Source organism: Cinclus cinclus, chromosome 6 (genome assembly GCF_963662255.1).
Source record: "Cinclus cinclus chromosome 6, bCinCin1.1, whole genome shotgun sequence".
NCBI classification, from domain to species: Eukaryota; Metazoa; Chordata; class Aves; order Passeriformes; family Cinclidae; genus Cinclus; species Cinclus cinclus.
The window spans coordinates 45,210,183-45,230,554 of NC_085051.1; the positions used below are offsets into that span (position 1 = coordinate 45,210,183).

The window sequence follows — 20,372 nt, forward strand, 5'->3', positions numbered from 1 at the left end:
AAGCTCAGTGCAAGGTACCATTTGTAGAGTCTCTGGTAAATCACTGGAGAATCATTTTTCTTCCTCTGTTGTTTTGTGAAACAGATCATGTGGAGGTGACAGCCAGTAACTCAGACAGTAAGAATGTTGAAAATGTGCTGAGGAAGAAAAGTAATGGAAAAGGGGTTTTAGAATACTTTCAAAACAATTTCTTCTTTCTTGCTCAAGATGAGACACATGATTTATCCAGGCACAGTTTTAACCTCAATATAGTTGAATATCAGCAGTATCTTTATGGTGTCACTGAGGATGAAGGGCTTGCACCTTTTTTCTCACAGTAGTTCTCTGCCTGTCATTGCTTCAACTAAGGCATATTATTAATTTTTTTCTCTTTGTGTTCTTTGTCTTACTAGTTATTGAATTCCAAATAAAATTTCTGTTCCCTCTCTATTTTGAGATTTCAGCAGGGGGGTAAATTTAGTTTAAAATTATAAGATTTATTAATAGCATAGAGTTACAAAACAGAATTCCTGCAGATAGTGTTAAAAAACGTCTGAAAATATGCTTCATGTACTGCTAGAATAGCAGGTGAGTATTTCCCTTTGGGGTTGTTGCCATGAATCAGTCATTAGCGTATAAGAATTAAACATGATACTATAGTTGGCATTCTCCCTGGCCAACTGAATGTGTTCTGTCCTTAAAGTGGATTTAGTTTCCACTGTTCTTTTCCTGGTATCTTAGCTGGTAGCAAAGCAGGCAGGGTGCCATGCCTCTGGGCTAGCAGTGAGCATGTTCCTGTGTATTAGATCAGGCTTACTGACTTAAAATAGTTGTTAAAATGTGAAACTTCTTGAAATGTGAAACTTCTATGTTTAGAATTAGTCCAAGCATGTTGATTGATACCAGTGGCTATTAGAAGTCTGTGGTTGTGAAACTTGTGCCAGAAAACTTGACAAAGGCTGTGCCAAGTAAGACAGCTGCTGCTATACATGCCTGGTTTCTAACAGTACTAACTTTTCAACCCATATGTTTAGAGGTTTTTCCACAAGGCATATTGATAGTACAACTTGAACCCAGTGATTAGTGTGCTTAGAACTACAGGTCTCTTTGATACTGGGGCAGGGGGAGAAGAAGGAAAACAAATATTCTGAGAAGTTACCCACCATAGATCTATTTTAGGTGGAACTTGAATTCTTGGAAGGAGGGCGGTGAGAGATGGGGACAGGCAACAATTCAGACTGATGGAAATGTTGGTTTTCTACCCTTTCAAAGGGTTAAGTTCAAGTGAAAATATCAAGAAATGCATAATTCTGTATTTAAATCTTAATTTTTCCCGTGAACACATTTATCTGTCTGCACTTTACATCATGAAGAAACGGAGATCTATGAAAAGCTGTCTTACATGTTTTGTTGTTGCTGCCATTTTAGAGGAAGCTTTCACAAAATCACCCTCTTTTTTTTTCTGTTAGATCTTGTCCTTAAGTATGTATTTCTGAAGATGAAAGTTATAAGCTCTTAAAATTCAAACACTCAGGTAATTCTAATGCCTGTGTTATGTGTTTGGAAAGTGTTATAAATATATTTATCAAGTCTGAAAATTGGTGAGCAGGAAAACTTACAGGGAAAGCATCTTTATGAATCTGTACTTTTAACTGTAGTTAAAAGATTTTACTTTTTTCCTCCCAGAAGTTATTTACTGTAAAGTTTCTTCTGTAATAAAAGGTGTTGGGTTTTTTTTAATGAGAGGTAATTAATTTTAGATAAGCAAATAAAAAACATATTTTTCACAACTTGTAGTTGTGAAAAGGCTTTAGATCATCTAGTCTGACACCATGAGTTAAACAGACCAAAAGTTCCATCTAGTTGTGCTAATACGGAATTTAACAGCCATATTGAATGTGATAAATAAAGCACATAAACAAGGAAAGCCTGTAGTCTTGGCTTGCAAAGGTCAAGAAATAGAGAAAACATAAAATTATGTTTTCTTTGTAGATGTTTAAATAATTATTCATCATTATAACTGGAAATGTGTCCGTGATGTTTAATGTAACGTGCCCAGCTTTATTATTTGTCTACTGGTAGTCAGAGCTATTGTTTTTATACAGTTATCCACCATTACTCAGGATTACAAAATAGCCATAACATACCAGAGAACAAGAATAAAATTATGCATTCCACTTATTTTCAGCATTATCTCAGTACAGTGTGTATAAGTTGTCCTTGGGAGCTGCCCCAGTGGTACCTCGGAAAAAAAATCACAGTCAAGTGCCACCTAGAAGCCCGATGGACCTCTGTGTAGGGTGCACAAATGGAGGTTTGTCTGGGCAGGCTTAGATGTTTCCTTTAGAGCTGGTGCAGCATTCTGCTGGTTCTGTGCAGTCATTGTTGGCAGGCTGCTGTGTTCTTCCTGTCAGAAGTATATTGGAGATGTCTGCTGGATGAGGACCCCATACAAGCTTCAGAGGTGGATGCATTTGGGGTAATCCAGTGCTTCTAGCCTCTTCTAATATGCCTGTGAAGGATTTATAGCTCACTGCTAGGCTTTATTTCCAAGTCTTAGCAATGACCAAATTTTGCCCTTAGTAACTTTGCCTAGTAGTATCAGATTTCTGATATCTTCATATAGCTGTTATTTTGTATTTGATAAAAGCAAAGCTTCACTATTAAGCCTTTAATAAATACTTTGTAACCCTTTTTCTTGATGGTTCCTCCCTTATTTGATGAAACAGTACTACTGATGCCAGATGTGAAGAAGGACTGCAAAATCATCTCTTAGAGTTACAAAAACTAAACTTTCTGTGTTAAGGAACTTTAAATTTAGACTTATAAGAAACCTGAACTTCATAGCTAATGGCAAAATTCAAATTTGCATTTGATGAGATCCCACCCCAGGTGCTTAAATCATGCTGTACTGGAAGTTTGTGTAGAGCTAGGAAATGGATAGTAAAAATTTTTAGAGAAGGAAGAGCTTGCTTGCAGAAATAATGCCACTGACTGATACACTGGACAGTCACTAAGCACTTCAAGCTCAGCTGAGATGATGTTTGTATAATTTATCTAGAAAGAATTCAAAAGGGAAATAATAATTCCAAGTGTGTTATTGCAAAAATAGCATATATAAAACACAGTGGAGAAATTCTGAGTGTTGGATAATTCCTATAAGATATATTGTTCTGCAAGCTGAACTCAGTTTAAATCTAACTTTATATTTCATTGTCTGTCATGGATTATTTACATCAAAAATGAAATAACTTGAAGTTTGACTGCTAACTGTTTTGTGATGTGACATGTGATAAATTTAGCAATTGGACATTCAGAGCAAAGGACAACCACTGACAACCACTGGCATTCCAGGTCATACTGTCCTTCTAAGTGCAGAGCTTTCAAGCTGACTGGGACTGTGAAACATATGATTAGTTTGTTTCTCCCAGATTTATGCCATTTGTTTCAGAACTCTAAGCACGTCCTGAAATGCTGCTGCAGTCTAGACTTACAGAAAAATTAATTAGCCTTTAGAGGCTGTATCTGTGTATCTTTATATCTGTAATGGATTTGAAGCAGAAGATACCTTAAAATGTGAGCAATTCTTTCAATTAAAAGCTAAATGTCCCTTCTGAAGTTGGGTGTCTCTTGAATGCTGGTCTCTTTCTTTCTGTTTAATATATTCACATTGCAACACAAGTGGTTATTTATGATAGCCTTAAGTATCTTCAGCTCCTCTCAGTTGTAATATTGTAGTTAGTGCCTCAAAGTTCCAGGTAATTTTTCTATCTGTCTGAAGGCAAAGCATAAGACTGGATTCTCCAGTCCTTGCGTGGATAAAGGACAGCTAAGGAGAGGTAGGGCAGCATGCTTGTTTCTGCATTTGTCTGTGCTACTTGTTGACTGCCTCAGAGCTTTCCTAACAAACCTCCAGATGTCTGTTTACTTCTACATTAACTTTTTTAAAGAAGGATTTCTCTATCTCTTACTTCGCTGCTTTCAAAATTTCTAGCTTTTACCACAGATCTAGCCTAAACATTCATAACTTGGCAATAAGATGTGTATATCACTGGAGTTTTCTGACATTCTGTTTTGCATGTCTATGTTGCCTTTCAGTACATGAGTGACTTTATGGCTTGTGGAACACACTTAATGGATTAGCTGAGCTAAGTTCACTGTGTGACAGGTGCAAGGCAAAGACTCCACATTTCCCGTGGTGGTGGTAGTCCCAGTCATCGTTCTGATAGCCCAAGATAGCCTTAACTGGAATACTTACTGTTCTTTCATTCTTTATTTTTGGGCACAAGCCATGTTTTGGGTGAAAAGTCACAGCACACAGTCCTGGAGGAGGTTTTTTAACAGCTTTTTTAACTATGCCAGTAGTAAAGGCGTTCAAGGATGTCAAATTTCAGAGTTTCTCCTGTAAAGAGCAGAATAAGGATAACATGAGAATTCTGTCTTGCAGTAATATTCACACTGCTTTGCACTTTGCCAAGACACACCTGTTAAGCTGTGGTGTGCAGGTGGAACATGCAGTAAAATGTTAAAGCTTGTCTTGTCTTAGGCAGACCCACTTTTCACCTAAGCACTTGAGTGTAAAGAATTTGCTGATTCAGATGCCACTCATGATGATGCCACTCATACAGATGCTTCTGTGTGATTTGCATTTTTCTTTTGTAGGGCTGTCATTCGCCTATTGTTTCTCTAGATATTTGTTCAATCAGCCATTACCATATTACCTGAGTAGTAGGCAAGATGTGAGTTTTTATAGCCTCCATGCTATACACAGACATTGGCTGTATTGGCCCAGAATAAGTAATTATTTATTTCAAACATACAAAATGTATACCCTGTAGCTAATTTTTGAGTGCTCCTCACTTAAAAGTCTTAACTTTTAAGACAGACATAATTAGAATTAAAAATAACAGCAATTTTGAACAGACACAATAACCCAGTATAGAAAGAAAAGCATTCACATTTAATTATTTAATGGTACAGTATATTTTATTATTCTGTTAGAAGGTGTATTTTTTATTCAGGGTTGTATAATGTAGCATTTGCAATTTCAGCTAATATTCTCCCAGTAATTTAAGTCTCATACTGGAAGTACTCTAATAACATATGATGGATAAATGAGCAGCCATAACATAAATTACTCTGTATTTTACATATCAATTAAGAACTAAGTCTTAGATATCAAGTAAGAATTAAAAGAAAGAGAAAGTGGGATTTTCCTGAGCAATGAAAGAAAAGATTTTACATATGAAAGCTTAAATTCTATCTTAAAAGGGGACTAAAATGTTTAATGCGATGAATTCACTTGCTTAGGTATTTCCTGGAGATTAAACGTGTGTAGGGTATATGTACACAGATGAATGCATTTTAAAGGTTCATTAAACATCCTCAGATTGCTATAGGTCTCAGCTGTGTAGAAGAATGTACCACACAATCCCTGAAGTTTGCATTTCCATGCATTAAATATAGTAGTGCATGTGTGACTGGGGTCTCCCAGAGTATGATATAAATATATTATGAAACCAGAGAAGAAATCCTCAAAGGCCTTTGTGTGTCTCTATCAAACAAATGATTCATACACTTGGACATGTGTTAAGTGAATGAGAAAATTTTTATTTGGTATACAGGCTTCAAAACTATGTTTGTTTATTTTTTCCCTATTTAGAAATGAAATTATTAACTTTTTCATCAGCCTCATTTTGATTTTACTTTGTGAACTTCGAGTATTGTGTCCAGTTCTGGGCCCCTCACTTCGAGGAAGACATCGAGGTGCTGGAGTGTATTCAGACAAGGGCAACAAGGCTGGTGAGGGGTCTGGAGCACAAATCCTGTGAGGAGTGTCTGAGGGAGCTGGGGTTATTATTTAGCCTGGAGAAAAGGAGGCTCAGGGGAGACCTTCTCACACTCTAGAACTGCCTAGAAAGGAGGCTGTAGCCAGGTGATGGTCAGCCTCTTCTGCCAGGCAACCAGTGCCAGGACAACAGGACACAGGGGAGATTTAGGTTTGACATCAGGAAGAATTTCTTCATGGAAAGGGTTGTCAAGCATAGGAATGGCCTGCCCAGGAAGGTGCTGGAGTCACCGCCTCTGGAAGTATTTAAGAAGCAACTCAATGTGGTAGTTGGTGAGGAAGTTTTGGTCAAAGGTTGGGCTTGTTCTTGGAGTTTTTTTCTAACATAAATGATTTTTTTGTTTCATCTGTGAAACCTGGCTGCTCCCAATATGCAAAAACACTGGACTGTATTATGTAAGGTTTAGGTGGCTGATGACAAACTCGTACACAGAAAATTCACCCGTCATTTGGGCTTCTTTATCTGATAGATACCTGACTCAACTTTTTGCACTGTAGAAGAGGTCTTGGACTGCAGACCAGTGTGGACTGATAGAAGTCCCCCGTTCGTGATCTGACAGTAGCCTTCTCAGAGCTGGCCTTCATTTTTTTTTTTTTTTGTGTTCTTGACAAAAAACTTGCTTGCTTTGCCCTGGATTTCTGTATTTAGGAAACTCCATATTGTAAGCATGGATTTTTTTACATATCATATTTGCTAACAATAAACACAGGGTTTTTTTCTGAAATACTGGGTAAGAGTACAGTCAGAGGAGTTTTAGCTGTAAAAAACCTACAGAAAACTTGTAACTTTGGGCAAAATCCTCTGTTAGCAGCACTGATCTTGGAAGACATGTATGCTGGTGTTTGTTGTGAGGTAAGAAAATTTCAGGAAAGTTAAGGCACAGCTTCAGCTACCAGCATACTCTATTAAGAATTTTTCTTCTAAGAGTAGACATAAATTTTATAACTGCTATGTGTTGGAAGTGGAATATATCTCAATAGTCTGACTTTATGGAGCAATTGGAAACCACTGCAGTGTTAACTTAGGGAAACAAAGAATATTTCAGTTTGGATCTGACCAATTTTGTCTCTTCCCTAAGTTGCTGACCAGCAAAGAAGAGAGAAACTAAAAAAGAAGATAGGCAAGTGTGAAGAGAAACCACATGTGTGTGAAGCTGTCTCTCAGTGCTGTTCAAGAGATGGCAGAAGGCTGCTGCCATCCTCCTTTGGAAAGGTATGTATTTTAATTCTGTTCAGTGGATACTATCATATACTTGCCTCCCATAGTAACAGCTGATCGCTGCTGTGAAGCAGTGAGGGATGGCATCTTTCAAGCAGCAGAAAGTAGACAAGGGTCTTCCTGGCATGAGTCCAACACTGAATGCATGTCTTGACCTTCTGACAGAGATGTCAGGTATCTGGATGAAGAGTGCTTGCAGTAAATACAAGCTCTAATTACCCTTGAATTCTCTTGCTTTCATCTCAGGTGAAATTCCTGTCGTCTGTCACTCCAGAGTTTTGTATCATTTCCTAAGGCAGAACTCTGTTATCTCTACCCTTCCAAGCAGAAGAATCAGGAATCTTCCATTTTTTTCTTAATGAAAAGTCCTAGTTGATAATAAATTTTGTATCTAACACTGTGCCAAATCATTCAGTTGCATTTCTTGAAAGACAAAGTAGTGCTTAAACCAAAACATGCCATTCTGAATGTATATATTCTGCTTATAGGCTCACTCAGTTTGGCTGCCATTTCATCAAGACGTATGTGATGTATTTCTAAATAATAAATAAATACATAAATAGCCCAATAAATTACATTCTTGTTCATCGCTGTAAATGAGCAATTGCAGCTTAAAACAGAATAATGATTTAACTCTGATTCTAACAGCATAAGCTTCATCATTTAAATATCTGTAAAGCTAGAGGACGTTTCCAAGTAGTACAGCAAACACTGTCAGTTTCTTTCTGTGTGACTGATTTTTGTGGCAAGCAGCTTGAGTGTGACCTTACTGCAGTGGAGAGAAATAATGCTTTGAAATTCAATACATGGCTCTTAGTTATGGATGAAAGCACAAGCATTTATAAGAAAAGGGAGGAAATGTGATGTTTAAAATATAAATTTTATTTCTTATTAATACCATTTTTATCCTTCCATGTTTTTGGTTTTTTTTTTGCAAACTTAGGGCAGAAAAAGTTCCTTAAATTGTTTCATTGCAAAACCAAATAACATGTGTGTCTAATTACTGCATGAACTCCCAGCTTTAAATTAAAATTATGCACTATAACAAAGTGCAGCTTCTTTCCTTTGTTTTTCAAAATAAGATTTTCTAAAATTCCACCTGAGTCAAGCTGCCCATGAGTAAGATCTCTGATTTGGTAATTCATATTTCATATCTCATTTCATATCTCATGTTCAAGTAATCTTATTGATAGGTATTTCTGTCTGCTAATGATTTTTTTTAAATAAATGAAAAATACCATAAGTCAGCTGAAGGAAGGCTGCTTCACAGGAAGGTAAATTTTCTTTTTTACCTATTTGAAGTATGCCATTGCCTTGACATTTCAAGATCCCTTTCAGCCTGATTTTTGAGATTATTTTTTTTTTTCTCTGAAGAATGAAAGTTGTGCATTTGCTTGTACATATGAAATAGAGATTGGGAAATACCACTAACTGGTTCTGGTCTCTTGTTAATTTTGTATGCAACACATGTGTGGCTGTGTGAAATGCTGCTCAAATGCTTTATATTTAAAGATTTATTATACTCTTATGATACTAGCAGTGTGAACATTTATTGTGCTTAAATTAATTCTGTCATAATGGGAGATGTCAGTGATGAAACAAAGCAAGAGAATCTTCTGAGCATCCAAGAAAGTTGTTTTCATTAGGAATGTTCAGATTTCCTTTCAGGCTTCATAGTGACAATTACCTCTTGCGCTGGTTGTTTGAATTAATGTACACTCAGTAATACCCCTTATTAATAGCATCACAGTATTTGATAAAAGTAGGAACCTACCATAATACAGAATTGATACCCATACACACATGTACACAATGATGGAGTGTACCAGGAACATCGTTTTGAAAAATAGCGATACCAGTATACAAACTGAATATATTCATAGAACGTTCAATTTGTTCATATATTTGTATGAATTTTATCTAAAGGCCAGTTGTCACTTCCTATAGTAGATCTTTGCTCTGTCCAGAGAGCAGAGACCAGGTGCTCAGCTGACTTACAGCAATATTTAAATGGCTTTCTCAAGTTAAAAGAATCATACACTCATTTATTGCAAATTTGCAGCTTCTGTGTCCTGACAGAGCAGTTCATAAAACATCTCTTTGATCTCATTTTTTGATGATAAATGAACTCTTCTATTAGAAGACCTTTTCATACAAGAGCAAGTTAATTTCAAGATTAAATAAATCTTACTGTAATTTCAGTGACCCCAGTGAGAACTGCCTTGGACCTTTTCTGTGAAAAACTATTTAGCAACTTCTCAGAGTTTGTTTTTTATAAGGCAGCTGATATTTTAGTGGCTTTTGAGTTGGGAAACTAAACTTCTTGTGGAAAGTAAACTTGACTTACAGAGAAATCTGGATTCTTCCTCTGTGTTACTTCTTTTGCTCATCAAATGACCGAAGTATGCTTTGATCTCTTTTTACTGAATTTTCCCTTCCATAGAGTCCATGAAAATTCAAAAGTCTCTACATGTTTGTTGCAAAGTACTGTTCAGTTTACCCCAGTTTTGTGACTAAGAAAATTGAAGCATAAATACATACTTTATGAAACTTTTTAAGGAGTTGCTGAAATGTATCATTGAGAAGATTTGTATCTTTCAAAACAGTTATACTTGGTTGAATCAGCAGAATAGCAACATACGTTGATAAGCAAGATATAAGTTAAGATTTTTTTACTCCAGATTGCATTAGTTATAGTTCTTGATAGTTCTAATAGCTAAAGCTCATATACTGTAATGGATTTTTTAAAAATTTTATTTGAAGAATAGAACTAAACATATTTTAATGTGTGCTATTTGTAGGCATGTTTTTATCTTTTTTTTTTTTTTGTTCCCTACTTAAACGTCTGATGTTTTTATAGAAAACAGACTAGAGCAGAAAGTGAGCATACTTGCTTACAGTTAATTGCAACACAGGATAGTTTTCTGAAAGTTCAAAAGAGACAAATTGCGGACAAACAGCATTCTCTGACACTTCTTAAAATCTTTTGAAGTGACACTGTTCCTTGTTCATTATATTGTTTCTTTGTCTGTTTGTCTGCTTCTCCCTGTTTGAGTAGTAAAGTTTTGCCTCAGGATAAGGCCTTTGAAAGACATTCTTTTCTCAGTACTTGAATGAGTACATCTCACAGATGACACAGATGCAGCTTTGGGTTGCAATTCTCTCTAGTCACCAGCAAGCTACTTGGTCTGTTCTACTTACGAAATGTTTGAGAAGATAACTGCCTTAAGCTTCCTCATGTATAAGGAGTGCTCAAATTTAGGATACTGCCATGTCAACCTGGTGCCTTTGTCTTGTTTTGGATCAACTCAACTGCTTCTGAGGAGCAGAACATGTAGTTTTCATGAGGTGTAGATAAACAATTGGCTGATATAACTTCATATGATTTCTTAATAATTATTTTGCATAATGCAGGGAACCAGTCCTCATATGCTCACAAATGCTTCTACAATCCAATTTATATTGCAGCTCAATGAACTGAGTCACTGAGAGTAAAGCTTTTACGAGAACTAAGTTGTTAATAATACACACTGAAAGGTATGGAGTTAGCTTTTATCTATATATAGGTGGATGCTGAAACTTTCTAGTCTTATCTCTTTTCTATAGTGCTGAGCTACCACTGCAACTACTTTATATGGAAACAATCACACTGGTAAACCTCATTATTCTGCTTGCTAACACAGGCATTTGTTTGGCATTGTAACTGCATGTTATCAGTTCAGCATTTAATAATGCTGTAGTAGTAAAATACAGTTGATTCACATGAGACACCATCAAGAAGAGCTTATTTGCATCAGCTAACTAAAAAAATCCTCTATGCGTTAAGCACCCGCAGCTCTGGATATTTTGGGGTACTGGAATAGTTTAGATAGGTCTTACTGGTGTGAGAAAAAATTGTTGTGAAGGAATTATATGGTATGACAGCAGTATGATCTGTGACTTAATTCTCATGATAAAATACCTGCATTTTTAATATTCCTCTAAATAGCATTTGCTGCATGCTACAAAATGTTTATTCATCATAATTGAGTTTTAATTTAAAATACTGTGTTTGAAAGGAAAAAGAATGAAATAGCATAGATTCTAAGCAATAACAGTAGCAGTGTTATGAGAAAATGGAGCATTTATACACTAAGAGTCTATTGCTTAGAATTTTTAAAAACACAGGTTTTAGGGTTGAATAGTAGAATAGAAAATCTGTGTATATTTACAAGCTGTACTACCAATTACATAGGTTAATATACTACACTATGTCTTACTGGGTTTCTAGTAATATATTACTACTGTCTTATACTATCTATTTGTGGGTTAGAATGTCATGAATTTTCAATAAATTTATAAAGATTTCCAGTTTTGGTCATTGGGTTTTTTTTCTCTCCATGCCCACCACAATAGGAGACTTCAGAAGTCTCAGGACAAGTATTGATTATCTTGTGGAATCCCCACAGGCACTTTCTTTTTCAGTTGTTTTTGTGACTTTTGTTGGCATTCAGTCCACTGTCACTTCCTGGTGGGGAAAATCACACATCCAGCCTTCAATCCACATCTTAATCATCTGATTATTTTCAAAAAGTGAAGTGTTCTTGTGGATTTTCTCAAGGTTTATATTATGTTCAGGCAATGAAGACTTATTGGAAATGCCCTGGATCTGTGTTTCAGTGTTACTTTCTTAAAGTCATTTCCACACAGCTTAATTGTGAGATCAGGATAGGCTACTTGGTGAATCTGTGAATCTTCTCAGCTGGCATTATGGTTGAATGTCATAAATAAATGCATGTCACAGCATATGTATAAGTCATACCATACTGCATCCACTCTTTCTCAGGCTTCCCAAAGGGTACATGTTCCTTAAGTAATGAAATGCTTTTGCTTAATAGTTTTTATTTGTTTGATAGAACTATAATAGGGATGAGTGAAACAAGTACAGAAATCATCTTCCTTTTTTTCCTTTTGTCACTACAGAGCTTATGGTCTGTACTGGTGTCTCCTTAGCTTCCTGTTCTTTGTTCAGGTAGCAGAGGCACACGGACAAGTTAATTTCTGTGTTAGCCTATCTGAACTAAACTTTAAGTTTGTTAAAAACCTCAAAAGGCCTTAGAAATTGAATTTACTTCTTAGGAAACATCTCTACTTATATAAATTCTCTTAAAACCTTACAACACTTGGTTGCTGATGATGTGGACCTATATGAACTGCCCTAGTGTTGGGAAAGTATGATAGTAATTTTAGAAAGTTAGCTCTTGATTTTGAATTGGGTTTTCTTATTTATTATAATTCAGCTTTTATTTTGCCTTGCTGATTGCATGGGACAGTAGTGAGATTTTCCAGAATAACACTATCCTCAGCTTGTCTCCCTCACTGTTGCACTGTAAGCACTGTCTCTGGGGAGTTGTGGTGCTGGATAGTTTGAGTACACACAGTGGGAGTCATCTCTTCTGTGTCATACAGTTGTGTGTAACAGAACTTTAATTTCATAGTCATATGTGTGGAAGCAAAATTGGTTCATACAAATTTTGTTTGCTGGTAGGCTTCCGGTTTAATCTTCCAGTTGTGCAGTATGCCTGCCCATGGAGATTGTAAAATGTCATACATAATTTTCACTGATTGACAGAATATTCGGTGGGTGGCTGTATACTAGGAAGGAAAAGAACATACAACAGCTGTTTTTATAAGGTGTTTCAGACACATTGTACAGCAAATGTATGAGTGTGCATACCCTGTCCAGGTATTTATGTTTTGATACTGTAAATTTTTAAGAACTCTCTCTGTGACTGAAATAAAATTTCTATTTAATTGTTCTTTCTAATTTATCAAAAGAAATCTGAATAAATGGCCAAACCAACCAAAAACTCCACCTTAAAATGTCACTTGAATTTAGTTGTGTTTCTGTCTTATTTATCTTTGCTACAGTGTCATAATACAATTCAGGAATAATCTTGAATTTTTAAGCATGGGATAGTTACGGATGGTGTCCACCTTAGCTTGCCCAGGTGGTATGAACGGAGTATATCCAGATAAAATAATTTGCCTCAGTGCGATGATTTCTTGAGTTACTAAACTCTTGGTTTGATGTAGCCATCAGTATTCTGTAACAGAGCACCAATGTTTTGCTACTGAAGCAAATTATTTGCTTATTACTCTCTTATTTCCAGTGACTAGGTTTTAAAATCTGTTAGCACTGAGGCTGCTGTGAAACCAGTTTGATTTTACAAAAAAATTGAAAGTTTTTACATAGAGAATACCTCCAAGGTGGTAACAGTAATAGCTGGGAGTGTCATCATAATCAAAGTAGGTAACTTGCAAAGCAATGAAATGTTGTTTTATTTTTTTTTCTAGACTTTCATGGAAGCAGAAGACAGTCACTTCCCCTGTTCTGGGCAGGCACAGTACCTGTCAAGAGCACCATCTGCTCATGGCAAGCGTTGCTTGGTTCACTCCTGCCCAGTAAAATGTACCAGGAAATGTTGTCGGCATACGTCGAAGGCATCCCACTCCAACTCAAGCACCTGTGTGTCAAGGCCAACAGTTAAACATGCTGGACTGTCACGCAGTCGCTCCACCGAGAGTTTTGTGACTGTTGGTTGTTCTCAGAGGTGTCAAGGAAACAACCCCAAAGCGAGCAGCAGGGATCTTGCCAAGAGTTTTGAGACTGTTGGTTGTTCCCAGAGGTGTCAAGGAAACAACCCCAAAGTGAGCAGTGGGGATCTTCTAGAGAGGCACTCTGAGTGCTTTACTAAGAGAGAACAACCTTTTACTCCACGCACCTTAGTATCAGATGCTAAATCTTTCCTGTCACAGTACAGGTATTACACTCCTCCTCGAAAGAAGAAGAAAAACCACCGCAAGCAGCGTGTGGAAGTTCAAACACAGACTGATACGATCAGGTACAGAGATTGAAACTTTATTTTGAAATTCTTGGATTTAGATGTTATCGTAACAGTATCTTTATAAAACCAAGATGTTTTTCTCTCATTGCATTTGTATAAAACCAGAATAATTATTCTGAGGCTATTCTAGATATGCCTTAGCAAAAGCTAGAACAGAATGTGATTTTCCTTTTTTCACTGGCATATTTTGCTGTCTTCTTTCTGGAACAACTGGTTTAATCTCTTCACATGGGATATTAGGTGCCAGTAAATTCAAACTGTCAAATCTCGCATGTGGTGGTGATAATCATTCTCTCTCTCTTACCTGTGCTCTCTGATGTATAGTTCTGTCTTGTAAAGAATTAACCAATATAAGCATGCAAGTAGTTCCCCACTATTGCCCCTGTAGTCTCATACTTTCCAGTCTGTTAATTAATATACCATGCAAACATCGTTTTTTCATCCAACAAACTCTTGAATGCGGCTCTTCATTTTTTTTTGTCACTTGAATTTAAATACCTTCAGATATACCCCATATAAAATATTTTAAACAAAATTAGTGTCCTTCTCTTGCACTGAACTTCTTAGCAAATTGAACAGTTCTGATTTAGTTTTGTTTCTACTGATACTACTTTGTAAAGAGAAATATTTTCCCTTTTGTGTCCTCCATGCCTGCATGTCCAACTTCAGTTTTGTCATAGAATAAATTAGGGATTTCCTAAAACTGGAATTATGATAGCTTTGGCTCTGTATTGCAACTGTTGACTTTCTGGCTATGGATCATCTGTTTTCCTGGTGCACTTTTAATTTTAGGATCATCTCCATTCTTAATTCTGTACAATTATTTTGAATAATTTAGTTATCTCCTGCTAATATGCAGCTAAATAATTAATTTGGATCACCTGTCTGGCAGAAATTTTCTGAACTGTTCAGTAATACATTCTGTTCAGGCCGATGAGACATTTCAACAGTGGCACTGGCATTCTCATCCTGCATATTTTAAAAGTAGTCTACTTGGGAATCTAATACCTCTCTATATTTTGTAGCTTTCCATCTGCAGACAAAGCATACGAGAGTGAAGTTACTTATGAACAGCAGAAGATGACATCAGAGGTAATAATGCATCCATCAGTCATCTGGGTACTGTTCCCACACCTGCCACCATCACTGTGGGGTAATACACTTCACCACTGCCACAGCTGTGAGCAGCTGATTTAGGTGTTCTTCTCTCTATTGCTGTGACATGAATGAGTTCCACAGGGAGAGAATTTCAGAACATTGAGTGGAAACTGTAAGAAAAAACACTGGGGCACATGAAGAGATCTCTTTAAATTTATCTTTTTTATTTTTCTGTAAGTGCGCTATCAAATGTCTGCCACGGTCATAGATAATTGGCACATGACTTTCCAGCAGAAGAAGGTATGCCTTTTGTCTGTTTACCCAGAGGTTCTCAGAAAATACATGGAATTTCTCGGAATTTCTAATCACAAAGAGTTACTGCATTAATTTTAATGGTAAAATTTTCTGTGTACTTGCACTGATAATAAAGAGTTTTATTTCTGTGTTGCAGGTTGAAGATGAAAGAGATACTTTGGATGAGCCTGAGAGAGGAATAGGTGGTTTTCAATACTCCAGCCTAAGGTGCCTGATTTACAGCAGGAGGGAATATTTGAAGTGTTACTTTCTCTACAGCTGGTCCTTAGGCCATAAGTCTTCACTAGCATTTCTCTTTATAAGTCTTATTCTCACAGGACTTTTGTTGGGATTTTTATATCAATGGCCTTTCCCAACTTCAAAATTCATTTTTTTTTGTGGCAAGTTCTACTGGGTAGCTAATTAAGAAAGAGAGCTCTGAAATATATTGAGTATTTTTGTCAGAATTGAGTAATGACACATGAATTCAGTCGTTAGTTCTGTACATCTGAGCTCACAGACTGTATAGTACTATAATTAAACACTGCATTACTGGAGCATTTCCTGCATCTTTTTCTGAAAACTTAATACTGGGATTGCTACAATGTAAGAGCAGTGTTGGAAATCAGGCCAGAACCCAAGGGCTCCGAGCTGATTCTCCTCTTTGCTGACCTAAGTGTCATGCATGACTCACTGATTTGCTCTCTGGCCTCTTCATACAAAGGCACTTTTATCTGAGGAAGAAAAATGTACTCTGACTTAAAAAAGCATTCTTGTAGATAACAGAGATTGAATAACATCTGAAGTAGCACTGAGGTCTTGTGATCACTGCATCAAGTGAGGTGGTGTAATACTCTGGAACCACTGTCTTTCAGGTTTCTGTGCCAGCAGGGATTTTTGCTACTGGAGCAGGGTTTAGGGGTGTTATGGTGGGGTTTTTGGCAAAAGAAAACCATAAAATGTCACTCCATGGCTCCAAAAGAAAGTTACATGCAAGGTTGTCTAAAAGGGGTTTCACATGTTCTTTTTCTTGCCTTCTGATTCTCTGATTAGAAAGTCATCATGGTGTCCTCAGAAGTCTTCACCAAGGAGTACTGTCGATACTGAGTAAGTATGCTTAAACCATTTTTCTGCTCATTTGCAACATCAAACTAGAAAGCTTTCCTCAAAACTAATGAGCTTGAAACATGCAATAGTTAAAAAATTTTCTGTTAATCTAAAAATGAAGAAAATTAGTTAAAACTTCAGAAGATTGTACAGTACCTATAGTTTGTTTCCATTTTTTTTATGTTTTCTTTTTCTCTGAAGCAAATATTGGCAAATTAAACACTAAATTGAAAGGCATTCTTACCACATTTCTGCACTGAAATTTGATGAAAATTATAAGAGTTTTGAGTTATATTCAGAAACACTACTAATGCTTCATCAAGTAGCCTTGGAAAAGTAATTTAATTCTTCATGCTTTAGGCTTGTGTTTGCCTAACTTAAGGCTTATAATAGAGGTCTCAAGTACCAGCTGTAGGTAACCTTCTTGACTATAGGGAAACCAAAATTATAGTCTTTCGCCATGATAACAAATTTTATGTCATGAAAATCATGTAAGATGTATTCCATTTTTTTATTTTATGTTTATTAAGACTGGAAAATGACTCAATAGAGTTTGATTGGATGCTTTCGGAGACTTAGAAAGATGCTGTGAAAGAGAAAAAACACTGAAATATTTTTTTCTGGGGTTTTCCTTCCTGTTGTCTTTCAAGCAGAACTCCAGACTTTTAGAGAGTGTCCAATTTAGAGATAAAAATAGAGGTGGAAGTCATGTCTAACACTAACAAGATTTTGTACATCAAGGAGATACGCTGAAGTGAGTTGATGCTGCCAAGTAAGCAGTTAAATCCTTCTCAGCTTCCATTTAGGACCAGCAGTTTTCAGCTGCAGTCAGATTCTCTAGAAGCTCCTTCAGAAGCCTTTACCTAGAGCATCAAACTGCAATTGTACACTTGCCTTCCAATTAGCTCCCCTTTCTTGAGTGCAGTGCAGGTTCTAAACACTTGCGAAGATTCACCGATTCCCTTGCTTGGGATCTTTGTGCTAATTTATACCACAACAGAAAGTTAGCATAAAGACAAAGCACCATGACCCCCTTTCTAACAGTCTCATATTTTGCAGTTTTTTATTATTATCCAGATTGAAGGAAATACTTAGTTTGTCATAATAGCATTACCTTTTATGAAAAATAACTGCTGATACAAGAACTGTAAAATCTTCTTAATGGCCTTCCCTGTGAAGGTGACTAAACCTACTAAAATATGTCATATGTGTTTCTATGGTAAAGCATTTAACATTGGGGTTTCTATTCTCCCTACAGAGAAGAGGAGCTTTTATATTTAACTTTCATCGAAGATGTAACAAATGAAATTCTTAGACTTGGGTTATTTTCTAACAGGTAAGTTACAGTTGTTTTCAATTTTGTAATGCTATGTCAGAAACCCATGGACTCCATAAGTAAGGGAAGTAGTGATTAGTAATAATTTCTTTATACACACATATACACAGTTAGCCCTTGCTTTCATTTTGTTTCCTCTTCTTTTTTCTTTATGTAAGAAAGGGGAACTAGGAAATACCTTTGGGTCATCGACTTTGATCTGCTGCTATGTAGCATGAGATAAAAGCTTCTGTTCAAAACTGAGCTGGAGCCCTAGGTGGAATAATACTAAGAACTCATTTTAGTCTGCAACATCTGTTTTGCTAAATAAACCAGGTTACTAATCTTTTACGTCACGAGTCTTTGTTCCCCTTCTGTCCTTCTTCCTGTTCCAGTATGAATTCAGTCTTCAGCATGGGTTGAAAGCGTTACATCCTCTTTCAGATAAAAGTTCACCAGCTGGTAAATCAGATTTTTTTTTCAATGATACTGGCTCATTCTAAGAAACAACTCTCAATTTATGCAAAAAAACATTGCAGTATTTCTGTACATACACAGAATATATATATATGGAATTGTAACACATTTTTGAAATTCTGCATTCAAGGCAGTCTCATTTCATTCTGATCTTGCTCTGGGTTGATTATGTTCCCAGCTGTTTTTCCTGTTCTGTGCACTCTTATTTTTTCATCTTATGTCAAGGCTGTAAACGAGAGTACTAAATACACCAAGTAAAAAAATTGATCTTCAAGAAATTTTGAGAGCAGTCTCCTTCTGGCTCTTTTACATTAATGTTTTCTTCGGTTAGAACCTTTCTTGCACATTTTTTAAAATAATTTTGCAAGTAAGCTAGGTTAAATTCACTTTACTTTCTGGAATTCTGTTCCAGCAACTGTGTTCTTCAGTTGTCACAGAACACTTTCTTTACAGAGTTTTCTTTCTCATTCAGCCGAAGAAATGGAAGAGAGCTATCAGGACTGAGGACTTCTCTCTGGATTATTTTACTGAAGCTGGATTTTATTCCTTTTATTTATTCTTGTATATAGCAGCCACTATGGTGCATGCAAGAGATTTTGGATACTTCAGCATGCCAGTAGAATCATGACTGGATTGTTGATTTCTCCCAGCACATAGGCCCAACAGATCACAGTTGTGCTACAAGTCACCCCACAATTGCCATGTGCTGTCCAAAGCCAGATCTGCCTGCTGAGCATGTGCGTTCCTGATTACAGGTAGCCCTGTTTGTGACAGAGTGGAATTGAAACAGTCTTAGAGGTGCCATTCAGCTAAGAAATGGAAATAAAAACCTATAGTCATTAGGTTACATACATCTGATAAAAGTTGTTTTTCCTCCTGTGAAATAGTTTGATTTTTTTTTTGTAGGGTTCTGGATCAACTGTTTGAGAGCTATATAGAAGAAAATAAGAACCGCCTTGATGAGGTGTGTACTGCCCTTTATAATAGACTCTGCATATGATTTAGGTGAAGTTTCCAAGGAGCAGGGAAAATGCATTGGTATATTTGAGGGTACAGGTAACCAGAATACTCAGGGGGAACCTCTCTCTCTCTCTCTCTCTGTAAATGAGATTTGCTCACTCATGGGTCATGGCAGGTCAGGAGTCACAGGTACAGTGGCAAAGAATGGATGGCAGCCAATTCAATTTGGTGACACTCAGCGCTTAATTTAGTCACTTGATTGTAAGCAGCTTCCCTTTCCTTCTGTGAATGTTAAGCCCTGAGTCTGAGCAGTGCTCAGTGCCATGGGGCTGGAGAAGTGTCACACTCTTCTTCCTTCACCCCTTAGGGCAAAATGCGCCAGATGTTGGACGTGCTGAAATCAGACCTTGGCTGTGGCCAGGACAGCGAGACAGAGCTAATCCATGAAGGCCAGGATGCCTTGGACCCACAGAAGTTTGATGAGACAGAAGAACTCGAGTTTACCAGTGAAAGTCACGGGCTGAGGAAAGAAAGTGAAGAATTTCGTGAGACCATGGATGTCTCACTAAAGAAACCAAAAAAATGTGACTCACTGTCATGGAGCAAAAGGTCAAGGGAGACACGCAGCAGGGAGGAGTCTTCAGAAGATACCACAGAAACTATGGATGCTGGGACAGAGTGTGATTTCTGTGGTGTGGAATTTGAAGAACACCCAGACACTCCACCCACCTGTGAGGCAGATTTAAACTTGATTTCTTGTGACTGTGGTTTGGGCGTCAGTAAGGAACTTGATGAACTTGAGGAAAACTTTGCAGGCACCCTTCACATTTCACGTAACTATTCATAACAGTAACCAAAACTTACCTCTTAAATAGGGATAGAGCTCCTTCTGTGGTGAGCTGCCATTTGTCAACCAGTAGTAAACTGTTGTTACTTCTCTTTAAATACTGTTAAGATCTCTCTAGCAGGATACCATTAATTGGGCATTAATCTCTGTGTGAATTAGACTTCAAAGGATAAAGTGTCAGTTATCAGAAGAATTTTTTATATATTGCCTATAACTCGAAACAAACTAGAGAATATTAAAATTAGATTTATATTTTTAGAGCTTTAATAATAAATTATGAAATATTTATTGGTTTAAATAAATTAATTGATAGTGGTCCTGCTATAAAGATCTGAGATTCT

The 20,372-nt window shown here is 36.7% G+C and overlaps 1 protein-coding gene across 1 annotated transcript in view; it reads left to right on the forward strand.

The window, feature by feature from the left end:
• SPATA7 (spermatogenesis associated 7) overlaps positions 1-20,031 on the forward strand; it is a 30,282-nt gene extending 10,251 nt beyond the window's left edge. The window contains exons 6-14 of the mRNA XM_062495697.1: positions 6,907-7,040; positions 13,383-13,639; positions 13,715-13,930; positions 14,959-15,025; positions 15,483-15,553; positions 16,379-16,432; positions 17,691-17,768; positions 19,131-19,188; positions 19,552-20,031. Of these exons, the coding sequence (XP_062351681.1) occupies positions 6,907-7,040; positions 13,383-13,639; positions 13,715-13,930; positions 14,959-15,025; positions 15,483-15,553; positions 16,379-16,432; positions 17,691-17,768; positions 19,131-19,188; positions 19,552-20,031 (1,415 nt within the window). The remainder of the gene's footprint in view (positions 1-6,906; positions 7,041-13,382; positions 13,640-13,714; positions 13,931-14,958; positions 15,026-15,482; positions 15,554-16,378; positions 16,433-17,690; positions 17,769-19,130; positions 19,189-19,551) is intronic.
• The last annotated feature ends 341 nt before the right edge of the window (positions 20,032-20,372 follow it).